Source organism: Oncorhynchus masou, chromosome 28 (genome assembly GCF_036934945.1).
Source record: "Oncorhynchus masou masou isolate Uvic2021 chromosome 28, UVic_Omas_1.1, whole genome shotgun sequence".
Taxonomy (NCBI): domain Eukaryota; kingdom Metazoa; phylum Chordata; class Actinopteri; order Salmoniformes; family Salmonidae; genus Oncorhynchus; species Oncorhynchus masou.
This window is the reverse complement of record NC_088239.1, coordinates 19,334,741-19,356,592: the sequence shown is the minus strand read 5'-3', so window position 1 is coordinate 19,356,592 and position 21,852 is coordinate 19,334,741. Positions and strand designations below refer to the sequence as shown.

Sequence of the window (21,852 nt, the reverse complement as noted above, 5' to 3'; positions counted from 1 at the left end):
ATGCCATACTCCTTGTTACCAGCGACCCCAAAAAATATTCCTTGAGATAATGCTTAGCCTTAGAAACGTACTTATGGCATCCTCGATTAAAACATAAATTACTCCAGCACAGTGTGACAAAAGAAGTATCATTGTGTATTGGGTGTGTGACTCACTTGGAGTCCAGGGCCAGGTTCCTGATGCAGCCGTAGAAGGAGGAGGTGGTTCGGAGCAGCCCGGCGCCCTCTGCTGGTGGGACTCCGCCCATGTACAGAGAGGTGAGGGTCAGAGAGGCCTTCTCCGAGGACAGACGTACCATCTCCTGGTGGTCCTCATCCACTAGTACAACCAACATCCTCGATGGATGACACACACAGTGGTAAGTTACTACGTGTCAATAATAACAACGCAGTGCTATTCATCTTAGAATAGACTTCTTGTATCTTATTCCATACTGGACAACATGATTATTTAAAGATACATTCTGCAATATTTACTGCTGTTCAATGGCCATTTCAAAGTTTATTTAATCCCATGGCAGTTGTTATATATATCCATCCTATGTACAACATCAGCATAGAAAGTTCTTGAATAAGGTCAAGGACAACACGACAAAGGCAGAGATAATTTTGTGTGCGGAAGTATAATTCCAAATGACATCATTTATAATGACTGAGCCATCCATCAGCATGAAATCAAGACATATGTTACAGGTTAATCAGTCCCTCTTCCTGGTGCCACTCACTTCCTGTTCCTCTGCAAGATGACCGAGTGCTCCTGTCCGTCACTGAAACTCCCAGAGCGTGATTTGACCACAACCTTGTGGACGCTCCCGCCCTCTGCCATGTTGACATGAACCTCCAAGCGCCCCGAAATCAGCATGACTGCCAGGAAGGGCTGGACACAAACACACAGAAAACATGGTCAATATGTGGTTGAACCATAAGTGATTTTGGCAACATTATAAAGATTTATTACTAATGAACATGTATGAGCTCTTATAATGTCTAATTGTTTATCACAGTATATCTGTGGCCTTACCTGGCGAGCCTGTCTGCTTTTGCGGGTGCCTGCCTTGCTGAAGCCTGCCAGGATTATGCCAGTGTCATTGCGGGTAGAGAAGGAGGCCAACAGCTCCCCCTGGGGGTCAAGAGACACAGACGGCAACTCCACATAGCCCTCTCTCAGTACAGACACACTGCGGATGGGCTGGAACACACACACACACACACACACAAGTAACTCATAGGGAATATGGAAAGTCTTTTTGCATTCAGTGTAAGATGACTCAACAATATGTCATTATCATGTACTGCTGGGCATCTTCCTCTTAACAGAAATCGACAACAGCAAAATGAAAATGCCAAGACTGTCACTGTCACTAGTCACTTTTCCCAATATTGCTGAGTCTACCTTTAATTTGTCTAGAGAGGAAGAAGGCCCCTGAAGAAAGGTTCTTTACTTTCAGCCTTTCTTACCTCTAACACACAGCCTTTCTTGACACCATAGGAGTCTCGGAGCAGGTCAAAGTTGGAGCGGGCGATCTCCATGTTTTTGATGCAGCCCACATAGGACCGTGCTACTACTTGTCTCCTGCAAAAATAATTCAATTCACAATTTACCTCGTTTATTTTACTTAATGTAGAAAAAAAACGAAAAAAATACCAAAATACACCAATTCACACACTAAGCTCAATATTTACATAATGCAGTAGGAGCTCCACCAAAAATATATTAATGACCGCAATACAAATGCATATCAACTAGGAATATCTTGCAGGTAGGTGAAGTATGCGCCAAAGTAGTTCCAGTACCTGATGGGGCGAGACATGGGCAGTCCCCCGATGTAGATTGGGTCCAGGTCGGAGCGGTTGAGGTCGGAGGCGGTCCCAGGAGACTCCGCCTCCATGATCTCTTTCTCTGATGAGTTGTCTGCCGCCATCACCGCCATATAAACTAGGAGGGGAGAGATACAATACTTTACTTTACATGACATAGACATTATACCAGGTTAATTAACTACAACACAATAAGGGTATGAATAGTGTGTCCATAAAGTGCAACGGAGAAATGAGAAGAAGAATATGTGACCCCAACATTGTTTAGTTGTCAACTCTACCCTATAAATATGAGCCTATGACGTTTGACCCACCTTTGCGTTTGTTCCTCTGCAGGGTGATCTTGTACCAGCTGCCGGTGTTGTAGGCTTTGTTGGAGGTGAGGGTCAGAGGGCCAGAGCCCAGTTCAAAGGTCAGACGCACTTGGCCCTCCACCAGCTCAATGGACAGGAAGTCCCTCTGGAATGACAAATATACACATCAATCTATCAATCAATATTTATTGTCCCCATAGGGGAATTTAGTTACATCAGATGATAATAGCTGACCACTATATGCTAACTAGGCTATAAATACAGACTGTTCAGTGTGGTTGTAGTGTGTGTGTGTGTGGGCCAGCAGGGAGCGTACCGTGCCGTTGGAGGCCAGGTAGAGCAGCAGGCCGTTGGGGGAGAGGGTCTTGAACAGCATGACGATGGAGGTGGAGGTGGAGCGGAGGGGTTTCTCTACCACTGAGTAGCCACTGCCATCAAAGTGGAAGGATGTCTCCTCTGTCTGCGGACTCATGAAGCAGCCGCGACACTGGCCCTCCCTCTCAGCGTAGTTCCACAGCCCGATGTTCTTCTCGTTGAGCGACGCCTCCCCCATACAGCCCGTAAACTGGGTCATTTTCACCACAGAGGACTGTAGACACAAAATAGATTGAATCAGTTGTGATAGATTACACTGTTTTATTAGTGGAGGAAACATCATGAAAGATGTTGACTCAACTTGAATTGAATGAGTTCAAGTTCTCAAGGACCCAAGGTCCTGGCTAGAACCATGGCTGAGTGAAAAACCCCAAGACAGATCTTAATACTGTACCTTGATCTGGCCTCCCAGGCCACCAACGAATATCAGGGTGGACTTGTTGACTTCCAGGATCGTAGCGGAGCCTGGTGAGGTGGTCTTGACCGCGGGCAGGGGGTCTGACTCCAGCTGGTGGACTGACAGTGTGCCGTGCCTCCCAAAGCGCGTGGCGTTGATGTGGTGCCACTTGTTGTTGTTGATCTGGACGTCGGGGTACTCCAGCTTGACGTGGCCTGAACCCGCGTCCCACAGGTACGCCACCTTGCCATGCTGCATCTCCACCGCCATGAAGTCCACCTGATATTCAGCGTAAAATGATACATTTACTTTACACATGTCAGAGAGCCATATGGTTATAGTGGCTACTGCTTTTACATTGACATGATAAAGTGTTTGTGAAGGGTCGTTTATAGATAGTTATAAATCAACCATCTGGTTGGATGTAGATTATATACAGTAGACTTAAGTTTAAAACTGACTTATGGGTAATCATGATTAGGTACGTCATGGGATATTCAGCACGTGTCAGTGTGTGACTTACGCTGGAGCTGCTGCCCATGTAGAAGAGCAGGTTGTCAGGCTCGCTGGTCTTGACGGTCATGGTAAGAGTGTTGAAGTTACTGGAGGATACCTCAGGTGTGTAGGCCCTCACACAGTTTTTGTCTGCCAGCACTGCCACCTTGATCTATACAGGAGAGAGCAGGACATAAACAGTATTACAATTGAAAGCTGTGTGTGTGTGTGTGTGTGTGTGTGTGTGTGTGTGTGTGTGTGTGTGTGTGTGTGTGTGTGTGTGTGTGTGTGTGTGTGTGTGTGTGTGTGTGTGTGTGTGTGTGTGTGTAGAAGTGACTAACAGAGGCAGCCTGTTTGCGGGCCTGGTTGATCATCTCTCTGATCTCAGACAGGTTTCTGCTCAGGTTCTCCCCCAGGGTCTTGAGGGGTTTGAGACGGTCATACAGTCTCTCTGTACGACTCTCTGCCTCCTTCAGCTTAGACTCAGCTGTACTGGCTGAAAGGGACAACAGATAGGACAGGTTCATGATACTTACGTCATCTTACTCATTCCTGTGAGTCACATAATATTTCTAGAAATTTGCCTCTAAAGTGATATGACAAGATAACATGATAACATGACAGGTATTTGGGGCACTACTTGGCTTTAAATGTGGTGTCGTTTAATGTGGAAAAGATGGAAGCAAAGATGAAACCTCTTCCATTACAAAGTTGCTGGCTATAATCTAGCTAGAACCATAGTTGGATGTCTGAATGATGTGTTAGTCTCACCAGTGGATTGTGAGTCGGAGAACAGCTGATTGGTGTTGGAGATGCTAGTTCTGGCCTGGGCCACAGCCGTGCTGGACTTCTCCAGTCTGACCCGAAGCTCCTCCAGGCGCTCCAGCGCCCTCTGTAGGGAAGTGTTCGCCAAGGCAGCCTGCTCCTTGGCGTCCAGCACCTGCTTACTGGTGCCTACAGGGGGCAGCACAGGCAACGTCACACAAACTGTTTCCCCACTGTCTAGCGTGCCTCTGAGTTTGTGATAAAGTGTTAAATATATGACTTATGTCTACAGTATGGTAAAGCAGAAATGATATATAAAAGGACAGTTGAGTTGACAGGGCAGCAGATGGCAGTGCCACTCACCGTTGGGCAGGCTGTGGAGCAGGGCGCCTTGCTCTGGGATGAGACGGCTGGTGTTACAGAGTTTCTCTTTCAGCAAGGCCATTCTATCTGTCACATCACTGATGTTAGCCAGGAGACCTAGGGAGGACACACACATATATAAGTTACTACCATAAGGCTGCGTGTGTGTGTGTGTGTGTGTGTGTGTGTGTGTGTGTGTGTGTGTGTGTGTGTGTGTGTGTGTGTGTGTGTGTGTGTGTGTGTGTGTGTGTGCGTGCGTGCGTGCGTGTGCATACTCCAACTCACCCTCAGTGCTGTTTCTCAGGGTTAGACTCTCGGCCAGAATCTTCTCACTACGCTGCACAGCCTCAGATCCCAGATCAGTGAAAGACTCTGGCTGGACAATCTACAGTCAACACACACAGTTATTTACGATACTCCTATAGCTAGCAGGTTTCTGACCCACAACACACTTCATATCCAACGTAGCAGTGGTTATTCTATAGCCTGGTCCCAGATCTGTTTTGTGCTGTCTTGCAAAATCCTATGGTGTTTGGCATGACGATGACCATAGACAGCACAAACAGGTTTGGGACCAGTTATTCTATTATTTGATGTTGATACTGATGTCCACTAAATGAGTGTTGACTCACCATATTGAGGGCCATAGTAGCGGTCAGGTTGGCTAGGTTAGCCATCTCCTCTGCAGGCTGGACGTTAGCTCTGATGTTAGAGTCGCCATGCTCTGCGCTGGTGGCGTTCAGAGTGGTATTCATCACCTCCACTAGAGAGCTACATACAGGAAGAGGAAGTTAGGCTGATGTACTGTACATGTATGGACGACCTCGCTATTATATCTATTTAGTATTTTTTCTATGGCCTAATATTTGTGATGATGAGGCATTTTGAAATACATAGACAAAGATACATACAGTATGTTGAAGTTCACGCACACACACTCGCCTGACCGCCGGCACACACACATACCTCTGCAGACCCTGGGCCATCTTGCTAAGTTCCCGGGCGTGGTCCTCAGCCTTGTAGACCAGCTCCAGAGCATCTTTCTTCCTCAGATCCATCACCAGAGTGTCCACATGCTTCCTCAACATGGGGTTCCACAGCTCCAGCTGGTCCTTGGCCCCCTCCAGCTGCTGTACAGGTCACACACACACACACACACACACACACACACACACACACACACACACACACCCACACACACACACACACACACACACACACACACACACACACACACACACACACACACACACACACACACACACACACACACACACACACACACACACACACACACACACACACAGAGAAACCAGTTCAAACACAGACTCTACTAGCAATACAGTCTTTTTAAAACACAGACTCTACTAGCAATACAGCCTTTTTTAAACACAGACTCTACTAGCAATACAGTCTTTTTAAAACAGAGAACTACAATTTTTTATGTAAAGTGACCTCCTGCTTAAATAAAGATTAAATCAACACATTCACACAATAGGGGGATGCTACTTTGTTGCAGTTATACAGTATATCCCCTTTATTTGATATGGATATGGTGGTAATGTGGTGTTATGGTGTGACTTACAGAGGTGATGTTGCTCATGTCCTCTGCTAGATTGACAGCATCAGCCAGGATGTCCTGAGTCTCCTCTAGTTGGGTTTCTGCTGTCTGGTTAAGCCGGCTCACATTCTGCTTCAGACCCTACGCACACAGAGACAACACAGTCTAAATACAACTACAGGAGAAATGTATAGACCTTCTACAGTTACGATGTTTGAAGATGACCAAAAGTCCAATTCAAATCACTTCGCAAAGTACATTTGACTCCATTGTACGTGTATATTCCTACATTTGAATAAAAGTGACCTGATATGATTTGGCACAGATCAACAATATTGGCAAACTCGACTACATGTTATTTATGTTACTTTAAAGTACTTGATTATAGTGAGTATATAGTAAGTGTGAATACTGAGTAGAGATTATAGACGAATATAATAGAATAAAACTTTGTCCATCCAGGATACACATATACACACATTCTCATATCAGGCACATTTAAACCACTCAGTCCATCATGATGCACACACTAACAACATAGAGGACATTAATACATTCACTCACAAACGACCACTGTCCCAACTGCACTAGATAGATAAGTACATATACTGATACAATTTACTTTGCATTTAGTAATCCAACAGCACAAGGAACAAATTCATATTTGAGTACTGAATACAGTGATTGTAGTAAGTTTGGTAGAGGGATTATAGTGAGTGTGAGTACTCAGTACAGTGATTATAGTAAGTGTGAGTACAGTGATTATAGTAAGTTTGGGAGAGTGATTATAGTGAGTGTGAGTACTCAGTACAGTGATTAAAGTAAGTGTGAGTACAGTGATTATAGTACGTGTACTCACCTGGTACTCTGGCAGGTTGGTGTAGATGCTCCCCAGCAGGGTGTGTGTGTGGTTGTTGTTCTCCCTGGCAGTCATCAGTAGGGCATGGGCATCCTCTAGCTGTTGGTGGTGTTCAGTCAGGGTGTTAGAGATGTTGAGGGTCTGGGACTCTATCGCCCCCTGGGGCTCCAGAAGGTCCTCCAGCACCCTCTGGAGGAGAGCCTTGGTAGCACTGTGGTACAGGTGGATTAGTCACTTCAAAATGAATTAATCAAATCAAAATCAAATCAAATTTTATTTGTCACACGCGCCGAATACAACAGTTGTAGACCTTACCGTGAAATGCTTACTTACAAGCCCTTAACCAACGGTGCAGTTCAAGAAGAGTTAAGAAAGTATTTAACAAATAGACTAAAGTAAAAAATAATCATAAAAAGCAACACAATAACAATAACGAGGCCATATACAGGGGGTCCCGGTACCGAGTCAGTGTGGGGGGTATATACAGGGGGTCCCGGTACCGAGTCAGTGTGCAGGGGTATATACAGGGGGTCCCGGTACCGAGTCAGTGTGCAGGGGTATATACAGGGGGTCCCGGTACCGAGTCAGTGTGGGGGGGTATATACAGGGGTCCCGGTACCGAGTCAGTGTGGGGGGTATATACAGGGGTCCCGGTACCGAGTCAGTGTGGGGGGCTATATACAGGGGGTCCCGGTACCGAGTCAGTGTGGGGGCTATATACAGGGGGTCCCGGTACCGAGTCAGTGTGGGGGCTATATACAGGGGTCCCGGTACCGAGTCAGTGTGGGGGCTATATACAGGGGGTCCCGGTACCGAGTCAGTGTGCAGGGGTATATACAGGGGGTCCCGGTACCGAGTCAGTGTGGGGGGTATATACAGGGGGTCCCGGTACCGAGTCAGTGTGGGGGGCTATATACAGGGGGTCCCGGTACCGAGTCAGTGTGGGGGCTATATACAGGGGGTCCCGGTACCGAGTCAGTGTGGGGGTATATACAGGGGGTCCCGGTACCGAGTCAGTGTGCAGGGGTATATACAGGGGGTCCCGGTACCGAGTCAGTGTGGGGGGTAAATACAGGGGTCCCGGTACCGAGTCAGTGTGGGGGGGCTATATACAGGGGGTCCCGGTACCGAGTCAGTGTGGGGGCTATATACAGGGGGTCCCGGTACCGAGTCAGTGTGGGGGGGTATATACAGGGGGTCCCGGTACCGAGTCAGTGTGGGGGGCTATATACAGGGGGTCCCAGTACCGAGTCAGTGTGGGGGGCTATATACAGGGGGTCCCGGTACCGAGTCAGTGTGGGGGCTATATACAGGGGGTCCCGGTACCGAGTCAGTGTGGGGGGTATATACAGGGGGTCCCGGTACCGAGTCAGTGTGGGGGGCTATATACAGGGGGTCCCGGTACCGAGTCAGTGTGGGGGCTATATACAGGGGGTTCCGGTACCGAGTCAGTGTGGGGGCTATATACAGGGGGTCCCGGTACCGAGTCAGTGTGGGGGGTATATACAGGGGGTCCCGGTACCGAGTCTGTGTGGGGGGCTATATACAGGGGTCCCGGTACCGAGTCAGTGTGGGGGTATATACAGGGGGTCCCAGTACCGAGTCAGTGTGGGGGGGTATATACAGGGGGTCCCGGTACCGAGTCAGTGGGCGAGAGTACAGGTTAGTTGAGGTAATTTGTACAAGTACTGTCAGTAGGGGTGAAGTGACTATGCATAGATAAGAAACATCGAGTAGCAGCAGTGTACAAAAGGGAGGAGGGCATGCAGTGTATGTTGACACCTCTTCAAATGAGTGGATTCGGCTATTTCAGCCACACCTGTTGTTGACAGGTGTATAAAATTGAGCACACAGCCATGCAATCACCATAGACAAACATTGCCAGGAGAATGGCCCATACTGAATAGCTCAGTGACTTTCAACATGGCACCGTCATAGGATGCTAACTTTCCAACAAGTCAGTTTGTCAAATTTCTGCCCTGCTAGAACTGCCTCAGTCAACTGTAAGTGCTGTTATTGTGAAGGAGCAACAATAGCTCAGTCGCAAAGTGGTAGGCCATACAAGCTCACAGAACAGGACCGCCGAGTGCTGAAGTGTGTAGCGCAAAAATCATCTGTTCTCTACCAAGTTCCAAACTGGCTTAGGAAGCAACGTTTTATTACAAAAATAAAACTTAAACTGATTGAAGATTGACCCTAAGAGACACATGGAAGAAGGGATGTCTTATGATGAGCCTCTGTTGGCTGTCATGGACAAAGTGGAGTCGGGAGCTTTTGAAATGGGTTTTGATGGCCGATCAGCCGCACACAAACCTAAGATCACCATGCGCAATGCCAAGCGTCGGCTGGAGTGGTGTCCAGCTTGCCACCATTGGACTCTGGAGCAGTGGAAACGCGTTCTCTGGAGTGATGAATCACGCTTCACCAAATCAAATCAAAAAATCAAATCAAACTTTATTTGCCACATGCGCCGTATACAAGAAGTGTATTCGTGAAATGCTTACTTACTACAAGCCCTTCACCAAGAGCGCTGTTCAAGAAGAAGAAAATATTTACCAAGTCGACTAAAATAAGAAGTAATAATGAAAAGTAACACAATAAGAATAACAATAACGAGGCTATATACAGGGGGCACCGTTATCGAGTCAGTGTGCAGGGATACAGGATAGTTGAGGTAATCTGTACATGTAGGTGGGGGAGAAGTGACTATGCATAGGTAACAAACAAATAGCTAGTAGCAGCTGTGTTCAAGAGGTCAATGTAAATAGTCCGGTGGCGATTGTATTAACTGTTCAGCAGTCTTATGGCTTGGGGGTAGAAGCTGTTGAGGAGCCTTTTGGTCCTAGACTTGGTGCTCCGGTACCACTTGCCGTGCGGTAGCAGAGAACTTTCCCCTGACACTGCCTATTATATAGGTCCTGGATGGCAGGAAGCTTGGCACCGGTGATGTACTGGGCTGTACACATTACCAACTCTGTAGTGCCTTAAGGTCAGATGCCAAGCAGTTGCCATACCAGGTGGTGATGCAACCGGTCAGGATGCTCTCGATGGTGCAGCTGTAGAACCTTTTGAGGATCTGGGGGACCTATCTTTTCAGTCTCCTAAGGGGAAAAGGTTTTGTCGTGCCCTCTTCACGACTGTCATGGTATGTTTGGACAATGATAGTTCGTTGGTGATATAGACACCAAGGAACTTGAAACTCTCGACCCGCTTCACTACAGCCCTGTCGATGTAGATGGGGGCCTGTTCAGCCCGCCTTTTCCTGTAGTCCACGTTCAGCTCCTTAGTCTTGCTCACATTGAGGGAGAGGTTGTTGTCCTAGCACCACACTGGCAGTTCTCTGACCTCCTCCCTATAGAATGTCTCATCGTTGTTGGCGATCAGGACGACCACTGTTGTGTCGTCAGCAAACTTAATGATGGTGTTGGAGTCGTGTTTGGCCACGCATTCGTGGGCGAACAGGGAGTACAGGAGGGGACTAAGTATACACCCCTGACGGGCCCCAGTGTTAAGGATCAGCGTGGCAGACGTCTTGTTGCCTACTCTTACCACCTGGGGGCGGCCAGTCAGGAAGTCTAGGATCCAGGTGCTTAGTCCCAGAGTCCTGAGCTTAGTGATGAGCTTCGTGGGCTCTATGGTGTTGAACGCTGAGCTGTAGTCAATGAATAGCATTCTCACATAGGTGTTCCTTTTGTCCAGGTGGGAAAGGAAAGTGTGGAGTGTGATTGAGATTGCGACATCTGTGGATTTGTTGGGGCGGTATGCAAATTGGAGTGGGTCTAGTGTGTCTGGGAGGATGCTGTTGATGTGAGCCATGACCAGCCTTTCAAAGTACTTCATGGCTACTGACGTGAGTGCTACGGGGCGGTAATCATTTAGGCAGATTATCTTCGCTTCCTTGGGCACAGGGATTACAGACTCGATCAGGGAGAAGTTGAAAATGTCAGTGAAGACACTTGACAGTTGGTAAGCGCATGCTTTGAGTACACGTCCAGGTAATCCGTCTGGCCCACCGGCTTTGTGAATGTTGACCTGTTTAAAGGTTTTGTTCACAACGGCGACGGAGAACATTATCACACAGTCATCCGGAACAGCTGGTGCTCTCGGGCATGCTTCAGTGTTGCTTGCCTCGAAGCGAGCAGAAAAAGCATTTAGCTCATCTGGTAGGCTCGCGTCACTGGGCAGCTCGAGTCTGGGTTTCCCTTTGTAGTCTGTAATAGTTTTCAAGCCCTGCCACATCTGACGAGCATCAGAGCCGATGTAGTAGGATTCAATCTTAATCCTGTATTGACGCTTTGCTTGTTTGATGGTTAGTCTGATGGCATAGCGGGTTTCTTATAAGTGTCCAGATTAGTCTCCCGCTCCTTGAAAGTGGCAGCTCTAGCCTTTAGCTCGATGCGGATGTTGCCTGTAATCCATGGCTTATGGTTGGGATATGTACGTACAGTCACTGTGGGGATGACGTCGTCTATGCACTTATTGATGAAGCCGATGACTGAGGTGGTGTACTCCTCAATGCCATTGGATGAATCCCGGAACATATTCCAGTCTGTGCTAGCAAAAAAGTCCTGTAGTTTATCATCTGCATCATCTGACCCACTTCTGTATCGAGCGAGTCACTGGTACTTCCTGCTTTAGTTTTTGCTTGTAAGCAGCATACCACCCTGCATACCACTCCTGTCTTGCTTCTGAAGCTAAGCAGGGTTGGTCCGGGTCAGTCTCTGGATGGGAGACTAGATGCTGCTGGAAGTGGTGTTGGAGGGCCAGTAGGAGGCACTCTTTCCTCTGGTCTAAAAAAATATCCCAATGCCCCAGGGCAGTGATTGGTGTAGGGTGCCTGTGTCGGGAGCCGTCTTTCGGATGGGACGTTAAACGGGTGTCCTGACTCTCTGAGGTCATTAAAGATCCCATGGCTCTTGGGACTTCGTAAGAGTAGGGGTGTTAACCCCAGTGTCCTGGCTAAATTCCCAATCGAGCCCTCAAACCATCATGGTCACCTAATAATCCCAGTTTACAATTGGCTCATTCATCCCCCTCCTCTCCCCTGTAACTATTCCCCAGGTTGTTGCTGTAAATGAGAATGTGTTCTCAGTCAACTTACCTGGTAAAATAATGGATAAATTAAAAAGGAGGATAGAATTATGGTCAGATTTGCCAAACGGAGGGTGGGGTAGAGCTTGGTATGCATCTCTGTGTGTGGAGTAAAGGTGGTCTAAGATTTTTTTCCCCTCTGGTTGCACATGTGACATGCTGGTAAAAATGTGATAAAACTGATTTAAGTTTGCCTGCATTAAAGTCCCCGGCCACTAGGAGCGCCGCTTCTGGGTGAGCATTTTCTTCTTTGATTATGGCCTTATAGAGTTGGATGAGAGCGGTCTTAGTGTCAGCTTCGTGCTGTGGTGGTAAATAGACGGCTACGAATAATATAGATGAGAACTCTATTGGTAGATAGTGTGGTCTACAGCTTAACATAAGTTACTCTACCTCAGGCGAGCAATACCTCGAGACTTCTTTAATATTAGAGATCGCGCCCCAGCTCTTATTCACCACAAGACACACACCTCCACCCCTCGTCTTACCAGAGGTACCTTCTCTGTTCTGCCGGTGCATGGAAAATCCCGCTGGCTCAATATTATCCGTTTCTTCGTTCAGCCTCGTCTCGGTGAAACATAAGATATTACAGTTTTTAATGTCCTGTTGTTAGGATAATCTTAATCGTAGGTCATCAATTTTATTTTCCATTGATTGCACGTTAGCAAGAAGAACGGATGACAGTGGGAGTACTCACTCGCCTACGTATTCTCAGAAGGCAACCCGATCTACGGCCCCTTTTCCTGAGTCTTTTCTTCAAGCAAATTACAGGGATCTGAGCCTGTTCCAGTGAAAGCAGTATATACTTCTCATCGGACTTGTTAAAGGAAAAGGTTTCTTCCAGTCCACGGTGAGTATATTAATACGCCATAGTATTAATGTACTATAGTGTAGTAACTAAACTTGAATACAACTTTACTAAACACCATTACAGCTCATAACAGTGTTACACAGTAGGCCTATAGTCAATCACCCCAGTATGACTAGAAACAGTATTACTAACATTAACTGACCTGAGTTCTGTAGAGACGCTGGCGTTGGCCTGGGATAGGTTGACTAATTTGATGGTTTCCAACATGGCCGCCACCTGCTCCCATAGACGTGTGCTGTTAGCCTCGTCCTTCTCCACGTTCTCTGTCCTGTTCAGACCGGCAGCTTCCTCCGCCAGGACTGAGTCAATCACAGAGAGGGAGGGGCTTTGATGTTAACCATTTGTCTAAAATATTGAACTTTTACTCAACTAGGAGATCACAAATATTGTTCAATATCACAAAATATTAAATTGTTCACTAAATGGGCATACTTTGAAGTTACACATTTCCTATGGAAACCTAAGATGGAATATAAAAACATAGCAATGCATGTTGTGCGGTTGCTATTTGCTGTACCTTGTATGGCAGTGTGAATGGTGATGATGTACTCCAGAAACTTGGCCCCCTGGGTAACGCTGTTCTCTGTGGACTGAGCCACTTCCTCTCCATCAGCAGACAGCACTGTAGCCTGCCGTAGCAGTCCGTCTATGTCCTGGGTGAGATTTGTCAAGTCCTCCTCCACCCTGTTCAGGTGATATGCTGGGCTACTTTCCCAAGACATCAGATTCTAGGAGAGAAATGAGGTCAAGTGTGTTACAACAGTCTTTCCCTCAATGAATGTGTACTGAGAATTCTGAACTTAAGACAGGGGGTTCAAAAGGTGACTTCCTGACCTCCTAGACAGAGAGGTATAACATGAGCCCTCTTTTACCTTGACCTCTTGAGTGTCGTTCTCCAGGCTGACCAGTGTGCTGTAGGGGGACAGGATGACCCCGGTCAGGTTGACAGACAGGAAGGAGCTCTCTAATGCATCCAGGTCATCCAGGAGGACCCCTGTACACTCATCATCACATGCTGAAGGGAGAGGGAGGGAGAGGAAGGAGTTCAGGATATCAAATTTCAATTAGGACATTACCGCAGTGTGTGTGTGTGTGTGTGTGTGTGTGTGTGTGTGTGTGTGTGTGTGTGTGTGTCGCAACAGAGGTAACAGAGGTAAAGACGCAACAGAGGTAACCGCTGGTACAAATCTAGAACTGATGTCCCCAACATTTACACTAATGAATACACATATCAAAGTCTACTCTCGTCACGAAACGTATACAGTTGGAGTTTACATACTTAGGTTGGAGTCATTAAAACTAGTTTTTCAACCACTCCACAAATTTCTTGTTGACAAACAATAGTTTTGGTAAATTGGTTAGGACATCTACTTTGTGCATGACACAAGTAATTCTTCCAACAATTGTTTACAGACAGATTATTTCACTTATAATTCACTGTATCACAATTCCAGTGGGTCAGAAGTTTACATACACTAAGTTGACTGTGCCTTTAAACAGCTTGGAAAATTCCAGAAAATTATGTCATGTCTTTAGAAGCTTCTGATTGACATTATTTGAGTCAATTGGAGGTGTACCTGTGGATGTATTTCAAGGCCTACCTTCAAACTCAGTGCCTCTGCTTGACATCATGGGAAAATCAACAGAAATCAGACCTCAGAAAAGAAATTGTAGACCTCCACACGTGTTCTGTCTCCTAGAGATGAACGTACTTTGGTGCGAAAAGTGCAAATCAATCCCAGAACAACAGCAAAGGACCTTGTGAAGATGCTGGAGGAAACGGGTACAAAAGTATCTATATCCACAGTAAAACGAGTCCTATAGACATAAACTGAAAGGCCGCTCAGCAAGGAAGAAGCCACTGCTCCAAAACCGCCATAAAAAACTGCACATGGAGACAAAGATTGTACTTTTTGGAAAAATATCCTCTGGTCTGATGAAACAAAAATAGAACTGTTTGGCCATATTGACCATTGTTATGTTTGGAGGAAACGGGAGGCTTGCAAGCCGAAGAACACCATCCCAACCGTGAAGCACGGGGGTGGCAGCATCATGTTGTGGGGGTGCTTTGCTGCAGGAGGGACTGGTGCACTTCACAAAATATATGGCATCACGAGGAAAGAAAATTATGTTGATATATTGAAGCAACATCACAAGACATCAGTCAGGAAGTTAAAGCTTGGTCGCAAATGGGTCTTCCAAATGGATAATGAACCCAAGCATACTTCCAAAGTTGTGGCAAAATGGGTTAAGAAAAAAAAGTCAAGGTATTGGAGTGGCCATCACAAAGCCCTGACCGCAATCCTGAAAAAGCGTGTGCCAGCAAGGAGGCCTACACAAACCCGACTCAGTTACACCAGCTCTGTCAGGAGGAATTATTGTGGGAAGCTTGTGGAAGGCTACCCAAAACATTTGACCCAAGTTAAACAGTTTAAAGGCAATGCTACCAAATACTAATTTATTGTATGTAAACTTCTGACCCACTGGGAATGTGATGAAAGAAATAAAAGCTGAAACAAATCATTCTCTCTACTATTATTCTGACATTTCACATTCTTAAAATAAAGTGGTGATCCTAACTGACCTAAAACAGGGAATTTTTACTAGGATTAAATGTCAGGAATTGTGAAAAACTGAGTTTAAATGTATTTGGCTAAGGTGTATGTAAACTTCTGACTTCAACTGTAGTTATTTAGGACATGAGTTTAATGTTGCTGGCGAGTGGGGGGAACAAGTGGAGGAGCTCGTCCGTGTGTATTCAACCAGTCTTGATATGATTGACATTTCCCCCTCTGCCCGTGGTCATGAATCTAGAAGATGTGAGACAGGTGGCCCTGGTAAAGATTTGCTTGCGAAAGTGCCTCTTCCAAAGAAGGTTCTGAGGAAAATGAATAACAGAACTGTTCAAGTGATGACAAAGTGGCTATGCTTCAACACACACGCCACATGTGACGTTGTCTTCCTGAGTCAAAGAGAGGAGAGTCCTGAATATTGAGTGGATTTACACTGCTACCAGACTGACTCACCTGTTGAACATGCTCAACTGTGATGATGTAACAGTTAAGGAGTTAGCCAGAGCTTCCCTCCTTCGGGACCTAAAGAGGCAGAAGGTTCCACATACCAGGGACACTGAGGACAACTTCCTGGGCTTCAATAGGAAGGCCAGTGGAAAACTGGACACTCGGGCTGTGTTGGTGTCTGGTCAGCCTGGCCGGACCTCAGTGACCTGTGCAACCCGACTGGAGTGGAGCTCAGGTGGACATGGACTGATATGGAAACTGAGCCAGTGACGGCCTCTGATCCAGTTGTGGCAGATTGCGGTGTTGTGGAGGCTTCTGTCACCCATGATGGAACATCTCATCCTACATCCAGGACAACACTCCTTGGTTTCAGACGGATGCAGCTACTGCAACACTGGACTGTGTTGACCACTCTGTCTCCCATTCCATGTACCAGAATGCTTCCATCTCCAGAATGCTTCCATTGGCGAGGACATTCTCATCTTTACTGTTAAGTTGAGGCTGCAATTTCTACCAACAAAATATAATGTAGCACTCTGGTACGCTTCAAACCATGAACCCATTTTATATTCTACATAAGTCAAATGTAATGGAGTCCATTGCCCATGTTGTGAATGGCTGCTGTTCATATGAGGATTTGTACATTGCTAGACATGACCGCCTTGTTGACCTGATAGCCAGCAAGGTGAGACAAGTCGTCTCACCAACAGCACACATACATAAACATTATTGTGTAAGAGGAAGCTGGTTTGATGTTGATGTGTTTTCCTGTGTGTTAAATACACCAGATGTTGTTGGTGGTGGTCCCGGCCACGTACACAGGCTTGCAGTGTGTGGCCCCCAGATTGCGGGCCTGATAAAAACTTGGGCAAAGCAATTGGCTCTGCTCTGTTTCAGCTGTCATGGGCCGCCTAGCTGTTTGGAGAAGGAGGTGCTTTATGTACCCTTGAGAACCATGCATACAGGCATCCTTTTTTGTGAATTTGATTAGTGGATTCAAATAAGGTATTTAACGTGTGTGTGTGTGTATACATATATGTGTATGTGTGTGTGTGTGTGTGTGTGTGTCTGTGTGTGTGTGTGTGTGTGTGTGTGTGTGTGTGTGTGTGTGTGTGTGTGTGTGTGTGTGTGTGTGTGTGTGTGTGTGTGTGTGTGTGTGTGTGTGTGTGTGTGTGTGTCTGTGTGTCTGTGTGTGTGTGTGTGTGTGTGGGTGGGTGGGTTGGTACTCACAGACACACTGGTCCCTGTCCAGGATGTGTCTCGCCTCGCACTGGTCACACAGATGTCCCCTGACCCCAACCTTACATTCACACTGGCCCTTCAGAGAGTCACAGACCAGATGGAGAGAACCTGCAGTACTACACTGACACGCCTCACATTTCCCTCCTGGACCAGACGGGTTCCCATAGTAACCCACTGAACACCTGAGAAAGGGAGGGGGGAGAGAGATGCGGGGGGGTGGCAAAGAAACAGTGAGACGTAGAAATAACGTAATAGAAAATGAAAATATAACGTTTGTCTCAGTCTGAGGTGTAGTGATGGCTTCTAGTGACAGAGACACTGACTTTGATCCAACAAGTCACACAGTAGCTGTGTAGTACTCTCTCTTACCTCCACAGTAGCTGTGTAGTACTCTCTCTTACCTCCACAGTAGCTGTGTAGTACTCTCTCTTACCTCCACAGTAGCTGAATAGTACTCTCTCTTAACCTCCACACTAACTGTGTAGTACTCTCTCTTACCTCCACAGTAGCTGTGTAGTACTCTCTCTTAACCTCCACACTAACTGTGTAGTACTCTCTCTTACCTCCAAAGTAGCTGTGTAGTACTCTCTCTTACCGCCACAGTAGCTGTGTAGTACTCTCTCTTACCTCCACAGTAGCTGTGTAGTACTCTCTCTTACCTCCACAGTAGCTGTGTAGTACTCTCTCTTACCTCCACAGTAGCTGTGTAGTACTCTCTCTTACCTCCACAGTAGCTGAGTAGTACTCTCTCTTACCTCCACAGTATATGTGTAGTACTCTCTCTTACCTCCACAGTAGCTGAATAGTACTCTCTCTTACCTCCACAGTATCTGTGTAGTACTCTCTCTTACCTCCACAGTAGCTGTGTAGTACTCTCTCTTACCTCCATAGTAGCTGTGTAGTACTCTCTCTTACCTCCACAGTAGCTGTGTAGTACTCTCTCTTACCTCCACAGTAGCTGTGTAGTACTCTCTCTTACCTCCACAGTAGCTGTGTAGTACTCTCTCTTACCTCCACAGTAGCTGTGTACTACTCTCTCTTACCTCCACAGTAGCTGTGTAGTACTCTCTCTTAACCTCCACACTAACTGTGTAGTACTCTCTCTTACCTCCACAGTAGCTGTGTAGTACTCTCTCTTACCTCCACAGTAGCTGTGTAGTACTCTCTCTTACCTCCACAGTAGCTGAATAGTACTCTCTCTTACCTCCACAGTACCTGAATAGTACTCTCTCTTACCTCCACAGTATCTGTGTAGTACTCTCTCTTCCACCTCCTTACCTCCAGTAGCTGTGTAGTACTCTCTCTTACCTCCACAGTAGCTGTGTAGTACTCTCTCTTACCTCCACAGTAGCTGTGTAGTACTCTCTCTTACCTCCACAGTAGCTGTGTAGTACTCTCTCTTACCTCCACAGTAGCTGTGTAGTACTCTCTCTTACCTCCACAGTAGCTGTGTAGTACTCTATCTTACCTCCAGAGTACCTGAATAGTACTCTCTCTTACCTCCACAGTAGCTGTGTAGTACTCTCTCTTACCTCCACAGTAGCTGTGTAGTACTCTCTCTTACCTCCACAGTAGCTGTGTACTACTCTCTCTTACCTCCACAGTAGCTGTGTAGTACTCTCTCTTAACCTCCACACTAACTGTGTAGTACTCTCTCTTACCTCCACAGTAGCTGTGTAGTACTCTCTCTTACCTCCACAGTAGCTATGTAGTACTCTCTCTTACCTCCACAGTAGCTGAATAGTACTCTCTCTTACCTCCACAGTACCTGAATAGTACTCTCTCTTACCTCCACAGTAGCTGTGTAGTACTCTCTCTTACCTCCACAGTAGCTGTGTAGTACTCTCTCTTACCTCCACAGTAGCTGTGTAGTACTCTCTCTTACCTCTCACAGTAGCGTCCCTCATAACCAGGCTTGCAGGCGTTACAGCGGAAGTCTCCCATCACTCCCTCCATTGCACAGGTAGGACTGAAACTAAACCACAACACACACAAACTGTCAAACAGTGCTATACACACAACTATATCTCCTCACTGCCCCCTGCTGGGAAAAGGTCTGTATTACCAGAGGATACCCATTCACTAAATCCCCCTTGAACTAGAATATTGCCAAGCAGCTTCAGCATTCTAAGAAAAAATACATCTTATGAGATTGAATATGTGCTAGTGTGAAATCAGTAGTTGGACTATCTCTTCAAAAGACATACTATGTGTGGAATGAGATATTATCATTTCAACTCCAAATTCAACACGTCACTTATCAGAACATGCGACTGACAGGGGGAGAGTGAGACAGGTACCTGTTCTCTTTGAGGGGGCAGGCACACAGAGAGCAGTCGCTGACGGAGCCTTTCACGTTCCCATAGTACCCAGAGCCGCATACGTTACAGTGCTCGCCTGCTGTGTTGTGCTGGCAGCCCAGACATTCTCCCGTGTCCAGGTCACAGGCCTGGCTGTGGTTGTTACACTGGCAGGGCACGCAGGGCTGGATCAGGGGTCTCTTCCCCCGCAGGTTCAGATCAGTCACTGGTTGGCGGTAGTAGCCGGGGGAACACTCCTACACACACCACAAACGCACACCAATGACTGAAACGAAGTTAAATAATAGACTCAAAACACAGTAGTAAGTAGTAGTGCATAATAAATGGTGTTGTTTTTGGTGTGAAAATCTGTCTGACCTGGCAGGATAGTCCAGCGTAGCCAGCTGGACACTCGCAGGTCTCTATCAGACATGCCACCTCCAAACCCTCTGACCCCTCCTCTGCCTCTAGGGCCGTATCCATGGTGATATTGGAGATTCTAGTGAAAGACAAACACAACATTGATATCATAGTCGCTTTATTGGCGTCAACACAAAAATAAGTGTGTGTGTGCGTGTATGTGTGTGTGCGTGTGTGTGTGTGTGTACTAACCTGCTCTGCTGCAACCCTGTACCATACGAGGCCTTGATGGTGATGTACTCGATATTGCTCAGGACCGCCAAGAAATCGGAGTGACTCACAGCTTTCTCTGACACAGAGTTGAAATACTTCCATTTGTGCTGATCAAGAGAAATCAAAGCAGATTTAATTATATTAATTCATTTGTAGGATTTGTAGGCTTTAGCTCAGCCAGATAACACAGTCTTGTAGCATGCAGGATATAATGGGTTTGAACCCATGGTAGTCCAGCTTTAGGTATTGTTTCTGGTGTCCTCCTTACCTCCGTCAGTGGGACGTCCTGACGTGTTCTGACCCTGTTGTCAGGGGCAGGCATATCGATGTAGATGACCTTCTTTCCCAGATGACCCCCCCTCATCAGGACCTGAGGCTCGTAGTTGGCCAGGCCAGCCCCGTCCAGAGCATAGAACGCCACCATGTAGGACAGCTTCCCTCCATATGACAACAACTAACCAGAGAATAAAATGTGTATGTTTATGATTCAGCATCGCTCTCTCACAGACACAAGTAACAGAGGTCTGAGATACACACCTTATTTCCCTGGTAGTGTTTGGGAAGCCTCCAGTAGTAGGGTCCAGGCAGTGTGATGTTTTCTTTCTCCCTGGTGTCCAGCAGCATGTCTGAGGCCTGGTAGTAGACCCCTTCCACACTGCCCTGGGGGTCACGCTGACTGACCACATGCAGCAGCTCTGGGTCAGACCCCAGTGTGATCTGTATGGTAAATATACACAAATGCATGAGCATGTGCATAGACATGCCCACCCACACACACACACACACACACACACACACACACACACACAAAGATGCAGACACACATATTTGCTTCTCCTACAGTTCTTCATATCAAGAGATCTCACTATCGTGTCATTCAGTTTATTGCAAACTTTTCCCAATCAGTGAAGAACCACTCTTTTTCCTCACACCCCCACAAGTAGGTCTACCGCCAGCTCAGCTGTGCCATCACTTATCACTAATTAGAACCAGGAAATAAATAGACCCGGCTAGCTACATCTGGGGTCCTTTCAGATTCCTCTGCCTGGGTGGTCGGGAGGGGGGGGGGGGGGTGCCACCTCCGTGTGCCCACGCTAAATGGTACACAGGGCACGTGCGTCCTTGAGCCGGGCACCCAGCGGGCACACCAGGCTGCGAGCAGCAGGCACCGTACGTGGCATCACTAAGCAGCCGGCCCACAACAGATGGGCATCCTGTTTAGGCATCTGTCTGGGCATTTCATTTCCTCTTCATTGTGCCCAATTAAAATGAAGCTAATTAGGAGCATTCAGTTCACTCAAGAATAATGAGGATACAGACACTTTTCTTCATCCAGACACAGATGAGAAGAGTAGAGACAGAATACAGCTGACTAGTTACTGTGAGCAGGGACCGAGACATCGCCAGAATAACCTGACCAAATAGCTCAGAACTTCCAAATAACTTGTAGATGATAACTTCCTGGTCATGACACATTATCAGGAAAAACACCAGGCTCCAAGCATGAATCTTTAGATTTGACTTATGCCGTTGGTTAATTGGCTACAAGGTGATAAACAAGCCAGAGAAGACGATTTTGACATAACCCAGCCAAATAGAAGCCAAGTTGTTATATTAATGCTTGTTATTTGAAAAATATAAGAAGTTTACCAAACAAAGGTATTACCATCCCAAACGGAGAAAAGAAAGTATTTTGTTTGAAAAATGTGCTGTAATTTCATATAGAGGTGGAGGAGTGAAGGCTGCTCA

The 21,852-nt window shown here is 46.7% G+C and overlaps 1 protein-coding gene across 1 annotated transcript in view; it reads right to left on the bottom strand.

Annotated features, from left to right (window-relative positions):
• lama1 (laminin, alpha 1) overlaps positions 1 to 21,852 on the bottom strand; it is a 74,720-nt gene that overhangs the window by 7,038 nt on the left and 45,830 nt on the right. Inside the window, exons 24-50 of the mRNA XM_064941485.1 lie at positions 20,641 to 20,820; positions 20,372 to 20,557; positions 20,083 to 20,210; positions 19,849 to 19,969; positions 19,471 to 19,727; positions 19,056 to 19,145; positions 17,159 to 17,352; positions 13,781 to 13,923; positions 13,426 to 13,636; positions 13,051 to 13,207; positions 6,947 to 7,157; positions 6,112 to 6,228; positions 5,493 to 5,656; positions 5,159 to 5,297; positions 4,812 to 4,911; positions 4,527 to 4,643; positions 4,170 to 4,352; positions 3,740 to 3,894; positions 3,427 to 3,570; positions 2,901 to 3,182; positions 2,448 to 2,720; positions 2,132 to 2,276; positions 1,794 to 1,935; positions 1,458 to 1,572; positions 1,021 to 1,188; positions 725 to 876; positions 156 to 335 (exon numbers count right to left, since the gene is read on the bottom strand). Coding sequence (XP_064797557.1) covers positions 156 to 335; positions 725 to 876; positions 1,021 to 1,188; positions 1,458 to 1,572; positions 1,794 to 1,935; positions 2,132 to 2,276; positions 2,448 to 2,720; positions 2,901 to 3,182; positions 3,427 to 3,570; positions 3,740 to 3,894; positions 4,170 to 4,352; positions 4,527 to 4,643; positions 4,812 to 4,911; positions 5,159 to 5,297; positions 5,493 to 5,656; positions 6,112 to 6,228; positions 6,947 to 7,157; positions 13,051 to 13,207; positions 13,426 to 13,636; positions 13,781 to 13,923; positions 17,159 to 17,352; positions 19,056 to 19,145; positions 19,471 to 19,727; positions 19,849 to 19,969; positions 20,083 to 20,210; positions 20,372 to 20,557; positions 20,641 to 20,820 — 4,454 coding nt within the window. The remainder of the gene's footprint in view (positions 1 to 155; positions 336 to 724; positions 877 to 1,020; positions 1,189 to 1,457; positions 1,573 to 1,793; positions 1,936 to 2,131; positions 2,277 to 2,447; positions 2,721 to 2,900; positions 3,183 to 3,426; positions 3,571 to 3,739; positions 3,895 to 4,169; positions 4,353 to 4,526; positions 4,644 to 4,811; positions 4,912 to 5,158; positions 5,298 to 5,492; positions 5,657 to 6,111; positions 6,229 to 6,946; positions 7,158 to 13,050; positions 13,208 to 13,425; positions 13,637 to 13,780; positions 13,924 to 17,158; positions 17,353 to 19,055; positions 19,146 to 19,470; positions 19,728 to 19,848; positions 19,970 to 20,082; positions 20,211 to 20,371; positions 20,558 to 20,640; positions 20,821 to 21,852) is intronic.